The 22,896-nt window shown below is 43.8% G+C and overlaps 2 protein-coding genes across 2 annotated transcripts; both read left to right on the plus strand.

Moving 5' to 3' along the window:
• The first annotated feature begins 20,367 nt into the window (after positions 1 to 20,367).
• LOC133316158 (uncharacterized) lies at positions 20,368 to 20,988 on the plus strand. Its single transcript, XM_061517878.1, has one exon. The coding sequence runs from the start codon at positions 20,368 to 20,370 to the stop codon at positions 20,986 to 20,988; it is 621 nt and encodes a 206-aa protein (XP_061373862.1).
• Positions 20,989 to 21,353: 365 nt separating this feature from the next.
• LOC133316159 (uncharacterized mitochondrial protein AtMg00860-like) lies at positions 21,354 to 21,830 on the plus strand. The gene has a single exon (XM_061517879.1). It carries the CDS (start codon positions 21,354 to 21,356, stop codon positions 21,828 to 21,830), a length of 477 nt encoding a protein of 158 aa, XP_061373863.1.
• Positions 21,831 to 22,896: the final 1,066 nt, after the last annotated feature.

Consider the following 22,896-nt stretch of genomic DNA (forward strand, 5'->3'; position numbering starts at 1 on the left):
TGACTTATGGCGACTAATCGGTCGGTCGACTGTCTTGAGGCGAGGAGTTGGGTTGACCCAGAGATAGCTAACGCGTCATCGAGTTATGCTGACCATGATACTTTGCGTCGCCACTACCAATCTGAATCTAGCTTTGTCATCACTGCAAATGGTGCAGATGAGGAGAAGTGGCAACCCTTCGCGGTCAGTAGCGATCGTCGGGCTTGTGACAAACCTCAAACTACGGCGAGATCCCGATGGCGGTTCATGGTATATAAGACTCATTTTACGGATCAGAAAGTGAGGTTTCCGCTGACTGAGTTTGAGATGGGAGTACTCTCCCATTTGCAGGTTGCGCCATCTCAACTACACCCGAATGCTTGGGCATTTGTTCGGGTCTTTGAGAGCATATGCCAATACTTTGACATGACGTACTCAGTACGATTATTCTTTTACTGCTTCCAGGTATCCCTTTCAAAGAAAAAACTTGGTTGGGTTTCACTAAAGGCGGGCAACACAGTAGGATCGATATTTGCCCAGTACGCCAACTCGTATAAAAACTGGACACAAATTTTTTCTGGATTGAACCAATGTTGGGCGAGGGGGAACTTCCTTTTTTGTAGATCAGGAGAGTAGGGAGTGCCTGTTTCCTTTGTATTGGGCTAGAAACCATTATGAGACGCCCGCCGGTCAGTATTCTACTGCGTTTGGAAATTTGACTCCTGAGGAAGTGATGGTGGTTAGTTGGTTTGTTGAAGTAAAGGAAAGCCTTGACCAGTGGCCGTCGAAGCAGGTGTTGTGCCATGGAGGTGTGATGGCGTTCTGATTTTCTTTTGTTTGTGACCACCTCTCTTATTTCTATTGATGTTGTCTTTACTACTTGATGTCTTCTAACTTTTACTTACTGTTTACAGTTGGGAGTATGGCGACGGATATGTTAAAACTTGCACGCGAGGCTGCTGCTAAGGTGAAAGCCAGACAGGGCGGTTCCTCAAGCTCCGCCTGTCCCTGTTCCAAAGGATAAAGGGAAGGCTCAGGAAAACAAGGTTAAGAAGAAGAAGGTTCGTTCAGCTGCTGACATTCCTGCGGGTGAACTGTAGAAAATGATCAATCGTCCTATCATTAGAGATCCCACAGGCGTGGCTGGTAATTCTTCGGCGAGCGAGTCAACGCTGGGATCTGGGTCGTTTGCCCCAGGTGGTTCTGGTGCGAAGCGTGGTGCGGATGCAAGTTTGACACCGCCTCGAGCTTCGAAGTCCACACGCCGCGAACCTTCAGAGGATGGTCAATTTGATGATCAACCTCGAATGAGCCCGGGCGCCAGGGGGGCTCCTGCTTTTACTGCTGTATTTCCTGTTGGCAGGGCCCTTACTTTGTCAGAAAGGGACCTTGGTACCGGATTTTCGAACATCGAACGTCCTGAGATGGTGCCCCCGTCTTGATAGTAAGCAGTTTATGGATTGCGCCCAAGTTGTGATTGGTCGCATCTTAGGGATGCAGGAGATCACTCTTGCGGTCGATGAACAATGCTCCTTGCAAGAGGGTCGTCTTGACGAATTTGGGCAACAGGTGGAGGGCCTTACTGCTAAGGTGGGGCGTCTTGGTAAGGATGTCGCTGACAAGAAAACTTCTATCCAGTCGTTGTCAGAGCGGCTGAAGAAGGCGAAAGTAGACGCCAAGCGATTTTCTGATGAGAGAGACGATCTACGTAAGGCATTGGACAGCTTCAAGAAGGAGAAGGAAGCCCTTCAAACTGAGAAGGATCAACTATCTGCCGATTTGTTTGCTGTACAAGGGAGTCTTCATGCCAAAGACGAGGATTTCAACAAAGTCAAGGGGGAAGTGGAGAAGTTGGAGGCGGCTCTTGCTAACCTGATGTATCATTCTTTTAACAACGCCCTGCGGCAGGTTGCTGTCAGATATCCTGGGGCTGACTTGACTGGGCTCACTCCTGACTATGAGGTGGAGGATGACAAGATTGTACAACGCCTTGACTGTGGCGCCATTAGAGTGGTTGAAGCGGCACCTGAAACTGATGATGACGAAGGTGCTAGGGGGTTCTTCCACCCATAGATGCTGACAGTGATGATGATCACGGTATCGATGATGCTGGGCGTGGCGTGCAAACGGACACTGTTACTGGGACCTTGGTTGACTCTGGGGTGGCTAGTGTAGGTGGAGTCATCAACGCGGTTGTGTCAGAACAAGCGGAGGATGCTCACGCCACTGTGGATAGCGGGAATGATCACACATCAGATGCCGAGACGGTTGCTGTTAATACAAACTTGAGTTCTTAGCTTTTCTTCTCTTTAAGCCTGTGGTTGGCATGTCAACCACGGCTTTGTAACCCTTTCCTTCTTTTGTGTCGATCACGCATCTAATGAATTTTCTTTCGTTTCTTTCTTTATATTCTAAACTTGCATATGGATGTTTATTTAGTCTGGTGGTCGTTGCCCGTGGATGAGAACCATCTCAGTCCAACTATGGCGGGGGTGACAACTGTCCCGTAGTTGGGCGTTGGCTGGGGGTAAGAACCGTCCCAGACCAACTATGGCGGGGGTGAGAACCGTCCCGTAGTTAGGCGTTGGCTGGGGGTGAGAACCATCCCAGTCCAACTGTGTCGGGGGTGAGAACTGTCCCGTAGTTAGGCGTTGGCTGGGGGTGAGAACCATCCCAGTCCAACTGTGGCGGGGGTGAGAACCGTCCCGTAGTTAGGCGTTGGCTGGGGGTGAGAACCATCCCAGTCCAACTGTGTCGGGGGTGAGAACCGTCCCGTAGTTAGGCGTTGGCTGGGGGTGAGAGCCATCCCAGTCCAACTGTGGCGGGGTGAGAACCGTCCCGTAGTTAGGCGTTGGCTGGGGGTGAGAACCATCCCAGTCCAACTGTGGCGGGGGTGAGAACCGTCCCTTAGTTGGTCACATTTTTTGACAGTGTTAAATTGAACTGGCGATCTTTTATTTGAAAGCTCAAAACTCTGCCTCGTTAAAAACCTTTCCCAGCAAAACCCTATGGGATAAAAGCCTAGGAAAGGAAAAGAGTGCAGGAGTTGTTACATGATAACTTAACTATAATACTTTTTGAGCTTATCGGCGTTCCAAGCCCTCGGTAGCGCGCCTTTCCTTCTAGCGTTTCCAGGGAGTAGGCTCCATGACCTAGCTTGTTGATTACCCTGTAAGGTCCTTCCCATGTTGGGGCGAGCTTTCCTTCGCGAGCGTTTTTGTTTCCAACATCTGCTCTTCGAAGCACCAAATCTTTTTCTTGAAAACTCCGGGGGATGACCTTCTTATTGTAGTAAGTAGCTGATTTTTTCTTTTGAATGGAGATCAGACTCAGCGGCAGACCTTCTGAGTTCGTCTAACAGGTCTAGTGCTTCTTTCAAATTTTGGGTGTTGTCGATCTCGGTTACGTGCTCTCGCCGCCAGGAGGGTTCACCGATTTCTACTGGGATCATGGCTTCAGTGCCGTAAGTCAGCCTGAACGGAGTTTCTTTTGTGGATGACTGGGCGGTCGTCCTGTACCCCCATAGGACGTTGTCAAGGTTGTCAATCCATGCCCCTTTGTGTGCTTCAAGCTTCTTTTTAATTCCTTTCCCCAGCATTTTGTTGGCTGATTCGACCAAACCGTTGGATTGTGGGTGTTCTACGGCGGCAAAGTGGTGGCGTATGTGTAGGCTGCTCATTAGTTCACGGAATTTAGCATCGGTGAATTGAGTGTCGTTATCCGTGATGACTTCGCCGGGAATGCCAAAATGGTAAACGATGCTTCTCCAGAAGAACCTTCTTGCTTTTTGAGATGTTATAGTTGCTAAGGGTTCTGCTTTTACCCACTTGGTAAAATAGTCGATAGCGACAATCAGCCATTGAACCCGCCCAGCTGCCATAGGGAAAGGACCCAGAATGTCGATGCCCCATTTGTAGAAGGGCCATGGTGAGGAGATTGATGTCAACTCTTCTGGCGGTGCTCTATGTATGTCGGCGAACTTCTGACATTTTTCGCACTTTTTGACGTGTTCACGGGCATCACGTTCCATGGTTGGCCAATAAAATCCAGCTCTCAACGCTTTTTTTGCTAGTGAGTGACCGCCCATGTGATGGCCGTTGATTCCTTCATGGATTTCTTCTAACACGTATGGAACATCAGTGGGATTCAAACATTTCAGGAGTGGGGTTGAAAGTCCTCGCTTGTACAACCGCCCTTGTATTATGCAGAAGTGGGCGCTTCTGCGAATTATCTTACCACATGAGACAAATTTGAGGAAGATGGCTTAGGACTCAGAAATTTGATGCGTTGAATCTTAACACATAAGAGAAATTTGAAGGTTATAAGGTGAAAGAAGCCAAGCAAGTGGACACTCGTTCCTTCAAGTCTTGTACACATGGGTATGGATTCAGATCTGGCAAAGCATAAGACAGGTAACTACGCCTTAGGAATCTTAGTTTGAAGCTCTAAGATGGATGCTCGAGAAGGAAGTTCCTAGCGCGCACACACTGATCTGTCCAAAAGCTAAGAAGCCTTGAGAAGTTGAAGCACAAGTGATCATTTTGAGGCAAGAGAAACAAAGTAGTGAATTGTGGAAGAGGGCTTAGGACTCCGAAATTTGATAGGTTTGAATCTTACCACATGACACAAATTTGAAGGCTATAAGGGTGAAAGAAGCCAAGCAAGTGGACACTCGTTCCTTCAAGTCTTGTTGTACACATGGGTATAGATTCAGATCTGGAAAAGCAAGTAACTAGGCCTTAGGAATCTTAGTTTGATTCTCCAAGGTTGATTAACCCGAGAAGGAAGTTCCTAGCGCGCAAAAACTGTACTGATCTGTGCAAAAGGTATGAAGCCTTGAGAAGTTGAAGCACAAGGGATCACTTTGAGTCAAGAGAAACCAAGGAGTGAATTAAGGAAGATGGCTTAGGACTCAGAAATTTGATGGGTTTGGATCTTACCACATGAGACAAATTTGAAGGCTCTATGGGTGAAAGAAGCCAAAGAAGTGGACACTCGTTCCTTCATGTCTTGTACACATGGGTATAGATTCAGATCTGGCAAAGCATGAGACAAGCAACTAGGCCTTAGGAATCTTAGTTTGAAGCTCCAAGGTGGATTAACCCGAGAAGGAAGTTCCTAGCGCGCACACATTGATCTGACCAAAAGCTATGAAGCCTTGAGAAGTTGAAGAACAAGGGATCACTTTGAGGCAACAGAAACCAAAGAGTGAATTAAGGAAGATGGCTTAGGACTCAGAAATTTGATGGGTTTGGATCTTATCACATGAGACAAATTTGAAGGCTATAACGGTGAAAGAAGCCAAGCAAGTGGACACTTGTTCCTTCAAGTCTTGTACACATGGTATGGATTCAGATCTGGCAAAGCATGAGACAGGTAACTACGCCTTAGGAATCTTAGTTCGAAGCTCTAAGGTGGAATCCCGAGAAGGAAGTTCCTAGCGCTCAAACACTGATTTGTCCAAAAGCTATGAAGCGTTGAGAAGTTGAAGCACAAGTGATCACTTTGAGACAAGAGAAACCAAGGAATGAATTGAGGAAGATGGCTTAGGACTCAGAAATTTGATGGGTTTGAAACTTACCACATGAGACAAATTTGAAGGCTATATGGGTGAAAGAAGCCAAGCAAGTGGACACTCGTTCCTTCAAGTCTTGTACACATGGGTATAGATTCAGATCTGGCAAAGCATGAGATGGGTAACTACGGCTTAGGAATCTTAGTTTGAAGCTCTAAGGTGGATTAACCCGAGAAGGAAGTTCCTAGCACGCAAACACTGATCTGTCCAAAAGCTATGAAGCCTTGAGAAGTTGAAGCACAAGTGATCACTTTGAGGCAAGAGAAACCAATGAGTGAATTAAGGAAGATGGCTTAGGACTCAGAAATTTGATGAGTTTGAATCTTACTGAATGAGACAAATTTGAAGGCTATAAGGGTGAAAGAAGCCAAGCAAGTGGACATTCGTTCCTTCAAGTCTTGTACACATGGGTATGGATTCAGATCTGGCAAAGCATGAGACAGGTAAGTACGCCTTAGGAATCTTAGTTTGAAGCTCTAAGGTGGATACTCGAGAAGGAAGTTCCTAGCGCGCAAACATTGATCTGTCCGAAAGCTATGAAGCCTTGAGAAGTTGACGCACAAGTGATCACTTTGAGACAAGAGAAACCAAGGAGTGAATTGACGAAGATGCCTTAGGACTTAGAAATTTGATGGGTTTGAATCTTACCACATGAGACAAATTTGAAGGCTATATGGGTGAAAGAAGCCAAGCAAGTGGACACTCGTTCCTTCAAGTCTTATACACATGGGTATAGATTCAGATCTGGCAAAGCATGAGATGGGTAACTACGGCTTAAGTATCTTAGTTTGAAGCTCTAAGGTGGATTAACTCGAGAAGGAAGTTCCTAGTGCGCAAACACTGATCCGTCCAAAAGCTATGAAGCCTTGATAAGTTGAAGAACAAGTGATCACTTTGAGGCAAGAGAAACCAAGGAGTGAATTAAGGAAGATGGCATAGGACTCAGAAATTTGATGGGATTGGATCTTAAGCGCATGAACAAATTTGAAGGCTATAGGGTGAAAGAAGCCAAGCAAGTGGACATTCGTTCCTTCAAGTCTTGTACACATGGGAATAGATTCAGATCTGGCAAAGCATGAGACAGGTATCTACGCCTTCAGAATCTTAGTTGGAAGCTCCAAGGTGGATTAACCCTAGAAGGAAGTTCCTAGCGAGCACACACTGATATGTAGAAAAGCTATGAAGCCTTGGGAAGTTGAAGCACAAGGGATCACTTTGAGGCAAAAGAAACCAAGGAGTGAATTGCGGAAGATGGCTTAGGACTCAGAAGTTTGATGGGTTTGAATCTGACCACATGAGACAAATTTGAAGGCTATAAGGGTGAAAGAAGCCAAGCAAGTGGACACTCGTTCCTTCAAGTCTTGTACACATGGGTATGGATTTAGATCTGGCAAAGCATGAGACAGGTAACTACGCCTTAGGAATCTTAGTTTGAAGCTCTAAGGTCGATTAACCCGAGAAGGAAGTTCCTAGCGCTCAAACAATGATCTGTCCAAAAACTATGAAGCCTTGAGAAGTTGAAGCAGAAGGGATCACTTTGAGGAAAGTGAAACCAAGGAGTGAATTGAGGAATCTTGCTTAGGACTCGGAAATTTGATGGGATTGGATCTTATCACATGATGACAAATCTGAAGGCTATCATAAAAGTGAAAGAAGCCATGCAAGTGGACACTCGTTCCTTCATGTCTTTGTACGCATGGGTATGGATTCAGATCTGGCAAAGCATGAGACAAGTAACTAGGCCTTAGGAATCTTAGTTTGATACTCCAGGGTGGATTAACCAGAGAAGAAAGTTCCTAGCGCACAAACATTGATCTGTCCAAAAACTACGAAGCCTTGAGAAGTTGAAGCACAAGGGATCACTTTGAGACAAGAGAAACAAAGTAGTGAATTAAGGAAGATGGCTTGGGACTCAGAAATGTGATGGGTTTGAATCTTACCACATGAGACAAATTTGAAGGCTATAATGGTGAAAGAAGCCAAGCAAGTGGACACTCGTTCCTTCAAGTCTTGTACACATGGGTATGGATTCAGATCTGGCAAAGCATAAGACAGGTAACTACGCCTTAGGAATCTTAGTTTGAAGCTCTAAGGTGGATACTCGAGAAGGAAGTTCCTAGCGCGCAAACATTGATCTGTCCAAAAGCTATGAAGCCTTGAGAAGTGGAAGCACAAGTGATAACTTTAAGCAAGAGAAACCAAGGAGTGAATTGACGAAGATGGCTTAGGTCTCATAAATTTGAAGTGTTTGAATCTTACCACATGAGTTAAATTTGAAGGCTATAAGGGTGAAAGAAGCTAAGCAAGTGGACACTCGTTCCTTCATGTCTTGTACACATGGGTGTGGATTCAGATCTGGAAAAGCATGAGACAAGCAATTAGGCCTTAGGAATCTTAGTTTGAAGCTCCAAGTTGGATTAACCCGAGAAGGAAGTTCCTAGCGCGCAAACACTGTACTGATCTGTGCAAAAGCAATGAAGCCTTGAAAGTTGAAGCAGAAGTGATCACTTTGAGGCAAGAGAAACCAAGGAGTGAATTGCGGAAGAGGGCTTAGGACTCAGAAATTTGATGGGTTTGAATCTTACCACATGACACAAATTTGAAGGCTATAAGCGTGAAAGAAGCCAAGCAAGTGGACACTCGATCCTTCAAGTCTTGTACACATGGGAATGGATTCAGATCTGGCAAAGCATGAGACAGGTAACTACGCCTTAGGAATCTTAGTTTGAAGCTCCAAGGTGGATTAACCCGAGAAGGAAGTTCCTAGCGCGCAAACACTGAACTGTCCAAAAGCTATGAAGCGTTGAGAAGTTGAAGCCCATCGAGGCAAGAGAAACCAAGGAGTGAATTGCGGAAGAAGGCTTATGACTCAGAAATTTGATGGGTTTGAATCTTACCCCATGAGACAAATTTGAAGGCTATAAGGGTGAAAGAAGCCAAGCAAGTGGACACTCGTTCCTTCAAGTCTTGTACACATGAGTATGGATTCATATTTCGCAAAGCATGAGACAAGTAACTAGGCCATAGGAATCTTAGTTTGATTCTCCAAGGTTGATTAACTCGAGAAGGAAGTTCCTAGCGCGCAAACACTGTAATGATATGTCCAAAAGCTATGAAGCCTTGAGAAGTTGAAGCACAAGGGATCACTTTGAGGCAAGAGAAACCAAGGAGTGAATTAAGGAAGATGGCGTAAGACTCAAAAATTTGATGGGTTTGGATCTTACCACATGAGACAAATTTGAAGGCTATATGGGTGAAAGAAGCCAAGGAAGTGGACACTCGTTCCCCCAAGTCTTGTACACATGGGTATGGATTCAGATCTGGCAAAGCATGAGACAGGTAACTACGCCTTAGGAATCTTAGTTTGAAGATCTAAGGTGGATTAACACGAGAAGGAAGTTCCTAGCGCGCAAACACTGATCTGTCCAAAAGCTATGAAGCCTTGAGAAGTTGAAGCACAAGGGATCACTTTTGAGGCAAGAGAAACCAAGGAGTGAATTAAGGAAGATGGCTTAGGACTCAGAAATTTGATGGGTTTGAAAATCTTACCACATTAGACAAATTTGAAGGCTATAAGGGTGAAAGAAGCCAAGGAAGGAAGTGGACACTCGTTCCTTCAAGTCTTGTACATATGGGCGTGGATTCATATCTGGCAAAGCATGAGACAAGACTCTAGGCCTTAGGAATCTTAGTTTGAAGCTCCAAGGTGAGTTAACCCAAGAAGGAAGTTCCTAGCGCGCTCACACTGATCTGTCCAAAAGCTATGAAGCCTTGAGAAGTTGAAGCACAAGTGATCATTTTGAGGCAAGAGAAACAAAGGAGTGAATTAAGGAAGATGGCTTAGGACTCAGAAATTTGATGGACTTGGATCTTACCATATGAGAAAAATTTGAAGGCTTTAATGGTGAAAGAAGCCAAGCAAGTGGACACTCGTTCCTTCAAGTCTTGTACACTTGGGTATAGATTCAGATCTGGCAAAGCATGAGATGGGTAACTACGGCTTAGGAATCTTAGTTTGAAGCTCTAAGGTGGATTAACCCGAGAAGGAAGTTCCTAGCGCGCAAACACTGATCTGTCCAAAAGCTATGAATCCTTGAGAAGTTGAAGCAGAAGTGATCACTTTGAGGCAAGAGAAACCAAGGAGTGAATTAAGGAAGATGGCTTAGGACTCAGAAATTTGATGAGTTTGAATCTTACCGCATGAGACAAATTTGAAGGCTATAAAGGTGAAAGAAGCCAAGCAAGTGGACACTCGTTCCCTCAAGTCTTGTACACATGGGTATGGATTCAGATCTGGCAAAGCATGAGACAGGTAACTACGCCTTAGGAAACTTAGTTTGAAGCTCTAAGGTGGATACTCGAGAAGGAAGTTCCTAGCGCGCAAACATTGATCTGTCCGAAAGCTATGAATCCTTGAGAAGTTGAAGCACAAGTGTTGAGACAATAGAAACCAAGGAGTGAATTGACGAAGATGCCTCAGGACTCAGAAATTTGATGGGTTTGAATCTTACCACATGAGACAAATTTGAATGCTATATGGGAGAAAGAAGCCAAACAAGTGGACACTCTCGTTCGTTCAAGTCTTGTACACATGGCTATAGATTCAGATCTGGCAAAGCATGAGATGGGTAACTACGGCTTAGGTATCTTAGTTTGAAGCTCCAAGGTTGATTAACCCGAGAAGGAAGTTCCTAGCGCGCAAACATTGATCTGTCCGAAAGCTATGAAGCCTTGATAAGTTGAAGCACAAGTCTCTTACACATGGTATGGATTCAGATCTGGCAAAGCATGAGACAGGTAACTACGCCTTAGGAATCTTAGTTTGAAGCACTAAGGTGGAAACCCGAGAAGGAAGTTCCTAGCGCGCAAACACTGATCTGTCCAAAAGCTATGAAGCCTTGAGAAGTTGAAGAACTAGTGATCACTTTGAGACAAGAGAAACCAAGGAGTGAATTGAGGAAGATGGCTTAGGACTCAGAAATTTGATGGGTTTGAATATTACCACATGAGACAAATTTGTAGGCTATATGGGTGAAAGAAGCCAAGCAAGTGGACACTCGTTCCTTCAAGTCTTGTACACATGGGTATAGATTCAGATCTGGCAAAGCATGAGACAGGTAACTACGCCTTAGGAATCTTAGTTTGAAGCTCTAAGGTGGATTAACCCGAGAACGAAGTTCCTATCGCGCAAACACTGATCTGTCCAAAAGCTATGAAGCCTTGAAAGTTGAAGCAGAAGTGATCACTTTGAGGCAAGAGAAACCAAGGAGTGAATTAAGGAATATGGCTTAGGACTCAGAAATTTGATGGGTTTGAATCTTACCACATGAGACAAATTTGAAGGCTATAAGGGTGAAAGAAGTCAAGCAAGTGGACACTCGTTCCTTCAAGTCTTGTACACATGGGAATGAATTCAGATTTGGAAAAGCATGAGACAGGTAACTAGGCCTTAGGAATCTTAGTTTGAAGCTCGACGGTGGATTAACCTGAGAAGGAAGTTCCTAGCGTGCAATCACTGATCTGCCCAAAAGCTATGAAGGCTTGAGAAGTTGAAGCACAAGGGATCACTTTGAGGCAAGAGAAACCAAGGAGTGAATTGCGGAAAAAGGCTTAGGACTCAGAAATTTGATGGGTTGAATCTTACCACATGAGACAAATTTGAAGGCTATAAGGGTGAAAGAAGTTAAGCAAGTGGACACTCGTTACTTCAAGTCTTGTACACATGGGTATAGATTCAGATTTGGAAAAGCATGAGACAAGTAACTAGGCCTAAGGAATCTTAGTTTTATTCTCCAAGGTTGATTAACCCGAGAAGGAAGTTCCTAGCGCGCAAACACTGTAGTGATCTGTGCAAAAGCTATGAAGCCTTGAGAAGTTGAAGCACAAGGGATCACTTTGAGTCAAGAGAAACCAAGGAGTGAATTAAGGAAGATGGCTTAGGACTCAGAAATTTGATGGGTTTGGATCTTACCACATGAGTTAAATTTGAAGGCTATATGGGTGAAAGAAGCCAAGCAAGTGGACACTCGTTCCTTCAAGTCTTGTACCCATGGGTATAGATTCAGATCTGGAAAAGCATGAGACAGGTAACTACGCCTTAGGAATCTTAGTTTAAAGCTCCAAGGTGCATTAACCCGAGAAGAAAGTTCCTAGCGCGCAAACATTGATCTGTCCAAAAGCTATGAAGCCTTGAAAGTTGAAGCAGAAGTGATCACTTTGAGGCAAGAGAAACCAAGGAGTGAATTAAGGAAGATGGTTTAGGACTCAGAAATTTGATGGGTTTGAATCTTACCACATGAGACAAATTTGAAGGCTATAAGGGTGAAAGAAGCCAAGCAAGTCGACACTCGTTCCTTCAAGTCTTGTACACATGGCAATGGATTCATATCTGGCAAAGCATGAGACAGGTAACTACGCCTTAGGAATCTTAGTTTGAAGGTCTAAGGTGGATTAACCCTAGAAGGAAGTTCCTAGCGCGCAAACACTGATCTGCTCAAAAGCTATGAAGCCTTGAGAAGTTGAAACACAACGGATCACTTTGAGGCAAGAGAAACCATGAAGCGAAATAAGGAAGATGGCCTAGGACTCAGAAATTTGATGGGTTTGAATCTTTCCACATGAGACAAATTTGAAGGCTATATGGGCGAAAGAAGCCAAGCAAGTGGACACTCGTTCCTTCAAGTCTTGTACACATGGGTGTGGATTCAGATCTGGCAAAGCATAAGACAAGCAGCGAGGCCTTAGGAATCTTAGTTTGAAGCTCCAAAGTGGATTAACCCGAGAAGGAAGTTCCTGGCTTGCAAACACGGAACTGTCCAAAACCTATGAAGCCTTGAGAAGTTGAAGCACAAGGGATCACTTTGAGGCAAGAGAAACCAAGGAGTGAATTAAGGAATATGGCTTAGGACTCAGAAATTTGATGGGTTTGGATCTTACCACATGAGTTAAATTTGAAGGCTATATGGGTGAAAGAAGCCAAGCAAGTGGACACTCGTTCCTTCAAGTCTTGTACACATGGGTATAGATTCAGATCTGGAAAAGCATGAGATAGGTATCTACGCCTTAGGAATCTTAGTTTAAAGCTCCAAGGTGCATTAACCCGAGAAGAAAGTTCTTAGCGCGCAAACATTGATCTGTCCAAAAGCTATGAAGCCTTGAGAAGTTGAAGCACAAGGGATCACTTTGAGGCAAACGAAACCAAGGAGTGAATTAAGGAAGATGGCTTAGGACTCAGAAATTTGATGGGTTTGGATCTTATCACAAGAGACAAATTTGAAGGCCATAACAGTGAAAGAAGCCAAGCAAGTGGACACTCGTTCCTTCAAGTCTTGTGCACATGGTATGGATTCAGATGTGGCAAAGCATGAGACAGGTAACTACGCCTTAGGAATCTTAGTTTGAAGGTCTAAGGTGGATTAACCCTAGAAGGAAGTTCCTAGCGCGCAAACACTGATCTGTTCAAAAGCTATGAAGCGTTGAAAAGTTGAAGCACAACAGATCACTTTGAGGCAAGAGAAACCATGAAGCGAAATAAGGAAGATGGCCTAGGACTCAGAAATTTGATGGGTTTGAATCTTACAACATGAGACAAATTTGAAGGCTATATGGGCGAAAGAAGCCAAGCAAGTGGACACTCGTTCCTTCAAGTCTTGTACACATGGTTATAGATTCAGATCTGGCAAAGCGTGAGATGGGTAACTACGCATTAGGAATCTTAGTTTGAAGCTCTAAGGTGGATTAACCCGAGAAGGAAGTTCCTAGCGCGCAAACACTGATCTGTCCAAAAGCTATGAAGCCTTGAAAGTTGAAGCAGAAGTGATTACTTTGGGCAAGAGAAACCAAGGAGTTAATTAAGGAAGATGGCTTAGGACTCAGAAATTTGATGGGTTGAATCTTACCACATGAGACAAATTTGAAGGCTATAAGGGTGAAAGAAGCCAAGCAAGTGGACACTCATTCCTTCAAGTCTTGTACACATTGGTATGGATTCAGATCTGGCAAAGCATGAGACAGGTAACTACGCCTTAGGAATATTAGTTTGAAGCTCTAAGGAGGATACCTGAGAAGAAAGTTCCTAGCGCGCAAACACTGATCTGTCCAAAAGCTATGAAGGCTTGAGAAGTTGAAGCACAAGTGATCACTTTGAGACAAGAGAAACAAAGGAGTGAATTGAGGAAGATGGCTTAGGTCTCAAAAATTTGATGGGTTTGAATCTTACCACATGAGACAAATTTGAAGGCTATAAGGGTGAAAGAAGCTAAGCAAGTGGACACTCGTTCCTTCAAGTCTTGTACACATGGGAGTGGATTCAGATCTGGCAAAGCATGAGACAAGACTCTAGGCCTTAGGAATCTTAGTTTGAAGCTCCAAGGTTGATTAACCCGAGAAGGAAGTTCCTGGAAAGCACACACTGATCTGTGCAAAAGCTATGAAGCCTTGAGAAGTTGAAGCAGAAGGGATCACTTTAAGGCAGGAGAAACCAATGAGTGAATTGCGGAAGAGGGCTTAGGACTAACAAATTTGATGGGTTTGAATCTTACCACATGAGACAAATTTGAAGGCTAAATGGGTGAAAGAAGCCAAGCAAGTGGACAGTCGTTCCTTCAAGTCTTGTACACATGGGTATAGATTCAGATCTGGAAAAGCATGAGACAGGTAACTATGCCTTAGGAATCTTAGTTTAAAGCTCCAAGGTGGATTAACCCGATAAGGAAGTTTCTAGCGCGCACAAACTGATCTGTCCAAAAGCGATGAAGCCTTGAGAAGTTGAAACACAAGGGATCACTTTGAGGCAAAAGAAACCAAGGAGTGAATTAAGGAAGATGGCTTAGGACTCAGAAATTTGATGGGTTTGGATCTTATCACATGAGACAAATTTGAAGGCTATAACAGTGAAAGAAGCCAAGCAAGTGGACTCTCGTTCCTTCAAGTCTTTTGCACATGGTATGGATTCAGATCTGGCAAAGCATGAGACAGGTAACTACGCCTTACGAATCTTAGTTTGAAGCTCTAAGGTGGATTAACCCTAGAAGGAAGTTCCTAGCGCGCAAACACTGATCTGTTCAAAAGCTATGAAGCGTTGAGAAGTTGAAGCACAAGGGATCACTTTGAGGCAAGAGAAACCATGAAGCGAAATAAGGAAGATGGCCTAGGACTCAGAAATTTGATGGGTTTGAATCTTACCACATGAGACAAATTTGAAGGCTATATGGGCGAAAGAAGCCAAGCAAGTGGACACTCGTTCCTTCAAGTCTTGTACACATGGGTATAGATTCAGATCTGGCAAAGCATGAGATGGGTAACTACGCCTTAGGAATCTTAGTTTGAATCTCTAAGGTGGATTAACTCGAGAAGGAAGTTCCTAGCGCGCAAACACTGATCCGTCCAAAAGCTATGAAGCCTTGATAAGTTGAAGAACAAGTGATCACTTTGAGGCAAGAGAAACCAAGGAGTGAATTAAGGAAGATGGCTTAGGACTCAGAAATTTGATGGGATTGGATCTTAAGCGCATGAGATAAATTTGAAGGCTATAAGGGTGAAAGAAGCCAAGAAAGTGGACATTCGTTCCTTCAAGTCTTGTATACATGGGAATGGATTCAGATCTGGCAAAGCATGAGACAAGTAACTACGCCTTAGGAATCTTAGTTTGAAGCTCTAAGGTGGATTAACCCTAGAAGGAAGTTCCTAGTGCGCAAACACTGATCTGTTCAAAAGCTATGAAGCGTTTAGAAGTTGAAGCACAAGGGATCACTTTAAGGCAAGAGAAACCAAGGAGTGAATTAAGGAAGATGGCTTAGGACTCAGAAATTTGATGGGTTGTGATCTTATCACATGAGACAAATTTGAAGGCTATAACAGTGAAAGAAGCCAAGCAAGTGGACACTCGTTCCTTCAAGTGCACATGGTATGGATTCAGATTTGGCAAAGCATGAGACAGGTAACTACGCCTTACGAATCTTAGTTTGAAGCTCTAAGGTGGAAACCCGAGAAGGAAGTGCCTAGCGTGCAAACACTGATCTGTCCAAAAGCGATGAAGCCTTGAGAAGTTGAAGTACAAGGGATCAGTTTGAGGCAAGAGAAACCAAGGAGTGAATTGAGGAAGAGGGCTTAGGACTCATAAATTTGATGGGTTTGAATCATACCACATGAGACAAAATTGAAGGCTATATGGGTGAAAGAAGCCAAGCAAGTGAACACTCGTTCCTTCAAGTCTTGTACACATGGGTATATATTCAGATATGGCAAAGCATGAGATGGGTAACTACACCTTAGGAATCTTAGTTTGAAGCTCTAAGGTGGATTAACCCGAGAAGGAAGTTCCTAGCGCGCAAACACTGATCTGTCCAAAAGCTATGAAGCCTTGAAAGTTGAAGCAGAAGTGATCACTTTAAGGCAAGAGAAACCAAGGAGTGAATTAAGGAAGATGGCTTAGGACTCAGAAATTTGATGGGTTTGAATCTTACCACATGAGACAAATTTGAAGGCTATAAGGGTGAAAGAAGCCAAGCAAGTGGACACTCGTTCCTTCAAGTCTTGTACACATGGGAATGGATTCAGATCTGGCAAAGCATGAGACAGGTAACTACGCCTTAGGAATCTTAGTTTGAAGCTCTAAGGTGGATTAACCCTAGAAGGAAGTTCCTAGCGCGCAAACACTGATATGGTCCAACAACACTTATTAACTTAATGGGCCAAGACACTCACCAAGCCCAACCCAATTCAAGAATAAATCCTAGATGAGGTGGCAACACGTGATTGGACAATTTGAATGAAGATTTCACCCTCCTCACATGTCCACCTCGGTCTAGCAAAGAGAAAAAGGGGATGAGATTGCTTTTCCCACCTTAAGCGCTACACAAGACAAGGAAAGGTGATGCAAGAACTTGAGTAAGACACTCCAACTCTAACCAATGCATGTGAACTCTTTTAGCCAAAAAGCAACTCTCCTTTTCTCCTTACACACCTTGGAGGGCGCACTCATGACAAGAAAAGGAAGCTTTCTTCTTACACACTCAAGCCATGCATGACATCTTACAAGGTCAAATCTTCCTCCTCCTTAGGCATACACGGTCACCAAGGGAAGTCACATGACCAAAGCTCCTCTCTCCTCACGGCCACATCACTCAAGGAGCCAAGAAACCCTAGTGCAAATTCACACTCAAACCCTCCTTGAATCATGTGCCTTTATCATGAATAGATTTGAATTAAAAATTAGGAAAATATTTTCCATCTTTCCCACAAGTCACGGCCATCAACTAAGGTAAGCGAGGAATTTTCTCTCTCACTCTAAAGACCAAACTAAGTCAAGTGCCAAGTGGAATACCTGCATCACCTCTCATCCTTACACACTCGACCATCAACAAAGAACAAGGAAAGATTGCTCACACTCCACATCCAAACACCATTCACCACCAATGCATGTAGATAACTTCCCCCACATTCACAAGTTACACTCAAGTACCCTTCACCCAAATGCATGTAGATAGCTTCCTCCACACTCACAAGTCATAACCTAATACCTCAAGGAAATGATTGCAAGGCTTAAATAAAAGAACAAGCAAAGAGCTTCCTCCTCCCCCTAAGGCCGTGAAGCACCAAGCAACAAGATAAAGGACTCCTTCCTTCTCCTTCTTCCCTTGGCTTCTGCCATTTCTCTCCTCATCAAGCCAAGCATGTAAGAGAGAAACCAAGAGGTTGTTGGAAGCAACTCTCAACCCTAGAAAACTCCTTGAAGATCAAGTGTGAAGCATTAGTTAGAGTTATATTTTAGACATCATCTTTGAGGTAAGATCTTATGAGCTCTTCATCCCTTCAAGTGAGTAGAATGAACTCTAACTAATTTATATGACTAGATCTTGGACTAATAAAGCCATGCATGCATCTTTCATCTTTAAAATCACCTCCTAAGTGTATCACCTCAAAATGGCCGAACCTAGGTGTGTCACTAAATGTTTAATATTTTCTTTAAAGTATCATGGAGAGGGTTGAAGTGATGGTGTTAGCATGATAAGTAAGCATCCTTTAAAAATCATCTCCTAAAGGCATGAACCCTAAATGGCCGAACCTATATACCTTCCTAAATGTGTGATATTTTTCTTTTTAAGTACCATGGAAAGTGTTAGCATGATGTGTACGAAGTAGCATTTGAAAAATCTCCTTTTTATGACCTTAACCCTAAATGACCGAATTTAATGATCTATCATTTTATGTGAGCATTAAACCCATGAACATGATATTAAAATTTTCCTTTAAGTGTATGACCCTAAAAGGTCGAACCCTAATGGGCCTAGGAGAGAAATTTGTGAATGTTTTCTTGGTATTATGATGTATGGCCGAAATGTATAATAAAAATAGGACCTATACATGAAAGCCATTAATGAAAAATCATCTCCTAGGTATTTTGTTTAAAAGGGCAGAATCTATATCAAGAAGAAAACCAAGTTCGATCTTATGAATATGTACTAAGGATGATTATGTTACTAGGCCAAACCAAAGGAACAAGCAAGGACCAAGAACCCCTTTGAACTCTTGGGAAGTGATAAGACAAGACTATTGTGTAAGTGATTTATGGTTGTTGAAGCGGCTACCCTATGGTTGCCACCCCTTTATGTTAAAGTGAGGTTTGACTGCAATATGTTATATGATGCATTACATGATATGCTTGGTTGTTTGGAACTAATGTTTATTCATGCAAGTTTTGTAAGATGGCCTGTGCACTAATACCACAGAGGCAACCTGACGAAGACCCTGGGTATTCGTCCATAAGACCATGGAGAGTAATTGTCATGGCAGGATTGGTATGATGATATGAAAGCATGATTATTTTCCAAACTATCCTTCAAATGTTTTGCCATTCTATTATTATGTGACTATTGCAGGAGTAAGCATCATGGTTTGGAGGTTGCTCCAACTGTGAGTCCTTACTGAGATCCCCAATCTCATCCCCCTTTGGGAAATCCCCTTTCAGGTAAAAATGACCAAATACGGCAGGGAAAGAGGTTGGTGCGAATTGAAGAGGAACCTGCGCAACCATGTGCAGATAAAGTTGATAATACACCATCCCTTTTAGATAGAGTTTTTGATCTAATATTTGAAGGAAAGTGGGAGCTGGCAAACTATATTATGGATCAGGAAATGGAATCCCTATGGATTGAGGGTGCACCTTACTAAAGATGCACCAAAGATTATAATTTGGATGACTGTAATAGACTATGCCACTTAGACTATTTTGAACATTTTATATGCATTTGAAGTACAATATTTTGGATGTTTATGTTTTATGGACTATGAAATTAGTAGGGAAGATTAAGTAACATAAGTCACTATCCGCATAAGACACTTAAGTAACTACCTACTTAGTAGTAGTCAAAACTAAAATTATGATCATGTAAGTGAGCCCTTAAATAGCGCATAAGTATGAGCAGGGTAACCAAGAAGAGATTAACTTGTAAGTAGATCGTAGACAAAGCAAAAGAGAAACTCATGACTAGTAGAGGAATAGATAAGTTAGGGAAAAGAACGAAATTAATTCCCATTAGTAAATTTTAAGTTAACCACGCTTAAGTACATACATGGATTCCGAGCATTGAATGTCAAGCAATGTTACACCTTTGATGAGGATATTAAGGGTGTTACATTTTTATGGTATCAGAGCAAATTTCTGATGTTTAGGATGAGAATTACACTCTAACTCCTTTATTGTACCTGTAACATATGTGTAGCACTGTGCCTCCACGTAGGGTACCTACTCGCAGTAACCCACAAGGACCCGAGGACATACAAGGCCAGATTAACACCTTAAGCATCACACAGATGCAGACTAATGCAGCGGAAATGTTTCAGAATATTCTGAATGAAATCAGGCGCAACCCTCACAACGCGACCAATAATAATAACGTCGCAAGTGGCTTAGGCACTGGAGGAGCCGGTAGTGGTGGACCCCAACCGCAGCCAGAACATGGAGCGACTGGCCAAAATAATCAAGATCTGCTGCTGACATTTAGGAAACACAAGCCGCCCTCCTTTCAAGGAGGACACGATCCAATAGTAGTTGTGCAGTGGCTACAAGCCATGGACAAAATATTCAGAGTGGTTCAATGCACCGATGATCAAAAGGTGCTGTTCTCAGTGTATATGTTGGAAGGAGACGCCCATCATTGGTGGGCTAATGCGTCCCAACCCTTGGAGATGCAAAATGCAGCAATTACGTGGGCCGTGTTCGAAGAAATGTTCTTGGAGAAGTATTTCCCGATGTCAATCCGGGATAGCAAGCAGGCGAGTTTGACCGACTCGTGCAAGGAACCATGACGGTGGATCAGTATCATGCGAAATTCAACGAACTACTCCGACTGGCAACTTACCGAGGAACTATTCCCATGCCAGACTTTCTGACAGCAAAATTTCAAAGGGGTTTATCCGCTAGGATTGCAGAGCTGGTAGCTGGCAACGACCCCTGTGACCTAGCCACCCTGGTGAACAGATGTAGGAAGGTGGAAGCAATAGGATTGCAAGCAAGGAAGCCTGCAGAAACCAGCGGATCTGGATCCAAAGCTCCTATGGCTAAGAATGGAAAATGGAGAGGAAAACGCGGAGGAAGACCATGGCAGCCTAGGCGTGATGACAACAAGTTTAAGAGGCCCGAGAATTTTCGAGGAAACAACAATAGGGCTCCCAATTGCCCCAAGTGCAAGAAGGCTCATTTCAGCAACTGTTTGAATGGATCGACGAAATGTTACAAGTGCGGCCAATAAGGACACTTCATCAAGGATTGTCCACAATGGGGAGATCAACAGATAGCAGCTGAGGCACCGAGGATGGGCAGAGTTTACACGCTAGATCAACATGTGGCGGACCAGGCAGCTGAACTAGTTAAAGGTATGATCTATATCTGTGGTGAAGACTTAGCTGTCTTATTTGACTCGGGTGCTACCAACTCCTTTATCGTCGACTATGTGGCGAAAGCGTTTGACTTATTCACTGACAGACTGCAAGTCCCAATGCGGATCACCACTGCAACGGGGGAAGTTACCAAGACAGATCTCATATGTAGAGATGTCGAATTCATATATAAAGGAAAGAAGTATAAGCAGGATTTCATAGTACTCCCCATCGTCAAAATTAATTTAATTCTGGGGATGGACTGGCTCGCCAAACAGCGAGTAGTGATTGACTGCGACAATCGCAGTACAAGCATCGACAAGGAAGGGGTGGAGAACTCACCTCCCGAAGAGGGAGAATGCACCCTCATGTTGATAGGTAACCTCGTGGGAGCAGGAGAGATACCACTGACGAATATTCCAGTGGTCAAGGAGTTCGAAGACGTTTTTCCCGATGACATCACCACTTTCCCTCCAGAAAGAGAAGTACAATTTTCCATCGAACCGGTACCGGAACGGGACCAATTTCAATTGCACCCTACCGCATGTCACCCTTAGAGCTTGTAGAATTGAAGAAGAAATTGGAGGACTTGATACAGAAAAACTTCATCAGACCTAGTGTGTCTCCTCGGGGAGCACTGGTACTGTTTGTGAAGAAGAAGGATGGATCAATGAGGCTGTGCACAGACTATCGGCAACTCAACAAGGTGACTGTAAAAAACAAGTACCCATTGCCTCGTATCGAGGACTTAATTGATCAGTTAAGAGGTGCAAAGGTGTTTTCGAAGATTGATCTTCGATCGGGATATCATCAGATCCGGATCAAGCCGGAAGACATCCCGAAGACAGCTTTCAGATCAAGATACAGGCACTACGAGTACTTGGTCATTCCCTTCGAATTGACTAATGCCCCGGCAGTATTCATGAGCTACATGAACCAGATCTTCCAACCTTACTTGGATCGATTCGTGGTCGTATTCATCGATGACATACTGATATACTCGAAGAGCAAAGAAGAGCATGAAGAACACTTGAGAATTGTGCTACGAGTGTTACGGGAGAAACAACTGTATGCGAAACCATCAAAGTGCGAATTCTGGTTGCCAGAGATTCAGTTTCTTGGACATGTAATCTCAGAGAAAGGAGTAGCAGTGGACCCCAGTAAGATCGAAGCAGTAGTAAACTGGGAACGACCAAAGACTATCACAGAGATAAGGAGCTTCCTTGGACTAGCAGGATACTATCGGAGATTCATTGAGGGATTCTCGAAGCGGGTATTGCCACTCACCCGATTGACAAGAAATGAGGTCCTTTTTGTGTGGACCGAAGAATGTGAAGCTTGTTTCCAAGAGTTAAAAAGAATGCTGACGACAGCTCCATTACTGACACTGCTAGACTAGGAGGAACCATTTACCTTTTGAGGTATACTGTGATGCCTCCAAGATATGCTTGGGATGTGTACTGATGCAGCATGGCAGACCAGTAGCGTATGCATCCCGACAGCTGAAGCCGCATGAAGAAAACTACCCCACTCACGATCTAGAATTGGCAGCGATCGTGTTTGCCCTGAAGATATGGCGTCATCACCTGTACGGTGCAACCACAACAGTGTACAGCGATCACAAGAGCCTCAAGTATTTGTTTGATCAAAAAGAACTGAACATGAGACAGCGTCGTTGGATGGAGTTCATAAAGAGGATTTCCAAAACTTAGGCTTAGCAGTGGTGAATAGCGAATGCGAGGCCGAATATTGGGCGGTGCAGATCACCGACGAACTACTAGAAAGGATCAAACAGGCTCAGCAAGCCGTCGACTGTTTGAAGAGGCTAAGGAATCAATCTGGTGTTAGCCTGAACCAGCAAGGTATAATTACCTTCCAAGGGAGAATAGACTACGAAACTCCTGAGAGAGGAAGTCATGGAGCTAGCACATAAGAGCCAATACTCAATACACCCAGGAGCCACCAAGATGTACGCAGACTTGAAAAAGAATTTCTGGTGGAAAGGAATGAAGAGAGATGTGGGAAGATACGTAAGTAAGTGCATGGTGTGCCAGAAAGTAAAGATTGAGCATCAGCGGCTGGCAGGCACCCTACAACCCTTGAGCATCCCCGAGTGGAAATGGCAGAGTATATCTATGGACTTCGTAACCGGCCTACCCAGAACTCAAGCAGGCTATGATGCCATCTGGGTAGTGGTCGAAAGATTGACCAAATCAGCACACCTTATACCGGTGAAAGGAACTTACACGACAGAGAAGTTGGCTCAGATTTATGTAAAAGAGATTGTAAGGTTACATGGCGTCCCTGAAAGCATAATCATTGATCGGGATCCTAAGTTTACGTCTCGATTCTGGTCTTCATTACAGCAGGCGTTTGGGACCCAACTGCGATTGAGCACGACATATGCCCAAACAGATGGGCAGACAGAAAGAACAATACAAACACTTGAAGACATGTTAAGAGCC

This window comes from Gastrolobium bilobum, unplaced genomic scaffold (genome assembly GCF_033153095.1).
Source record: "Gastrolobium bilobum isolate Gb01-03AN ecotype WA unplaced genomic scaffold, APGP_CSIRO_Gbil_v1 utg387701, whole genome shotgun sequence".
Classification (NCBI taxonomy): Eukaryota; Viridiplantae; Streptophyta; class Magnoliopsida; order Fabales; family Fabaceae; genus Gastrolobium; species Gastrolobium bilobum.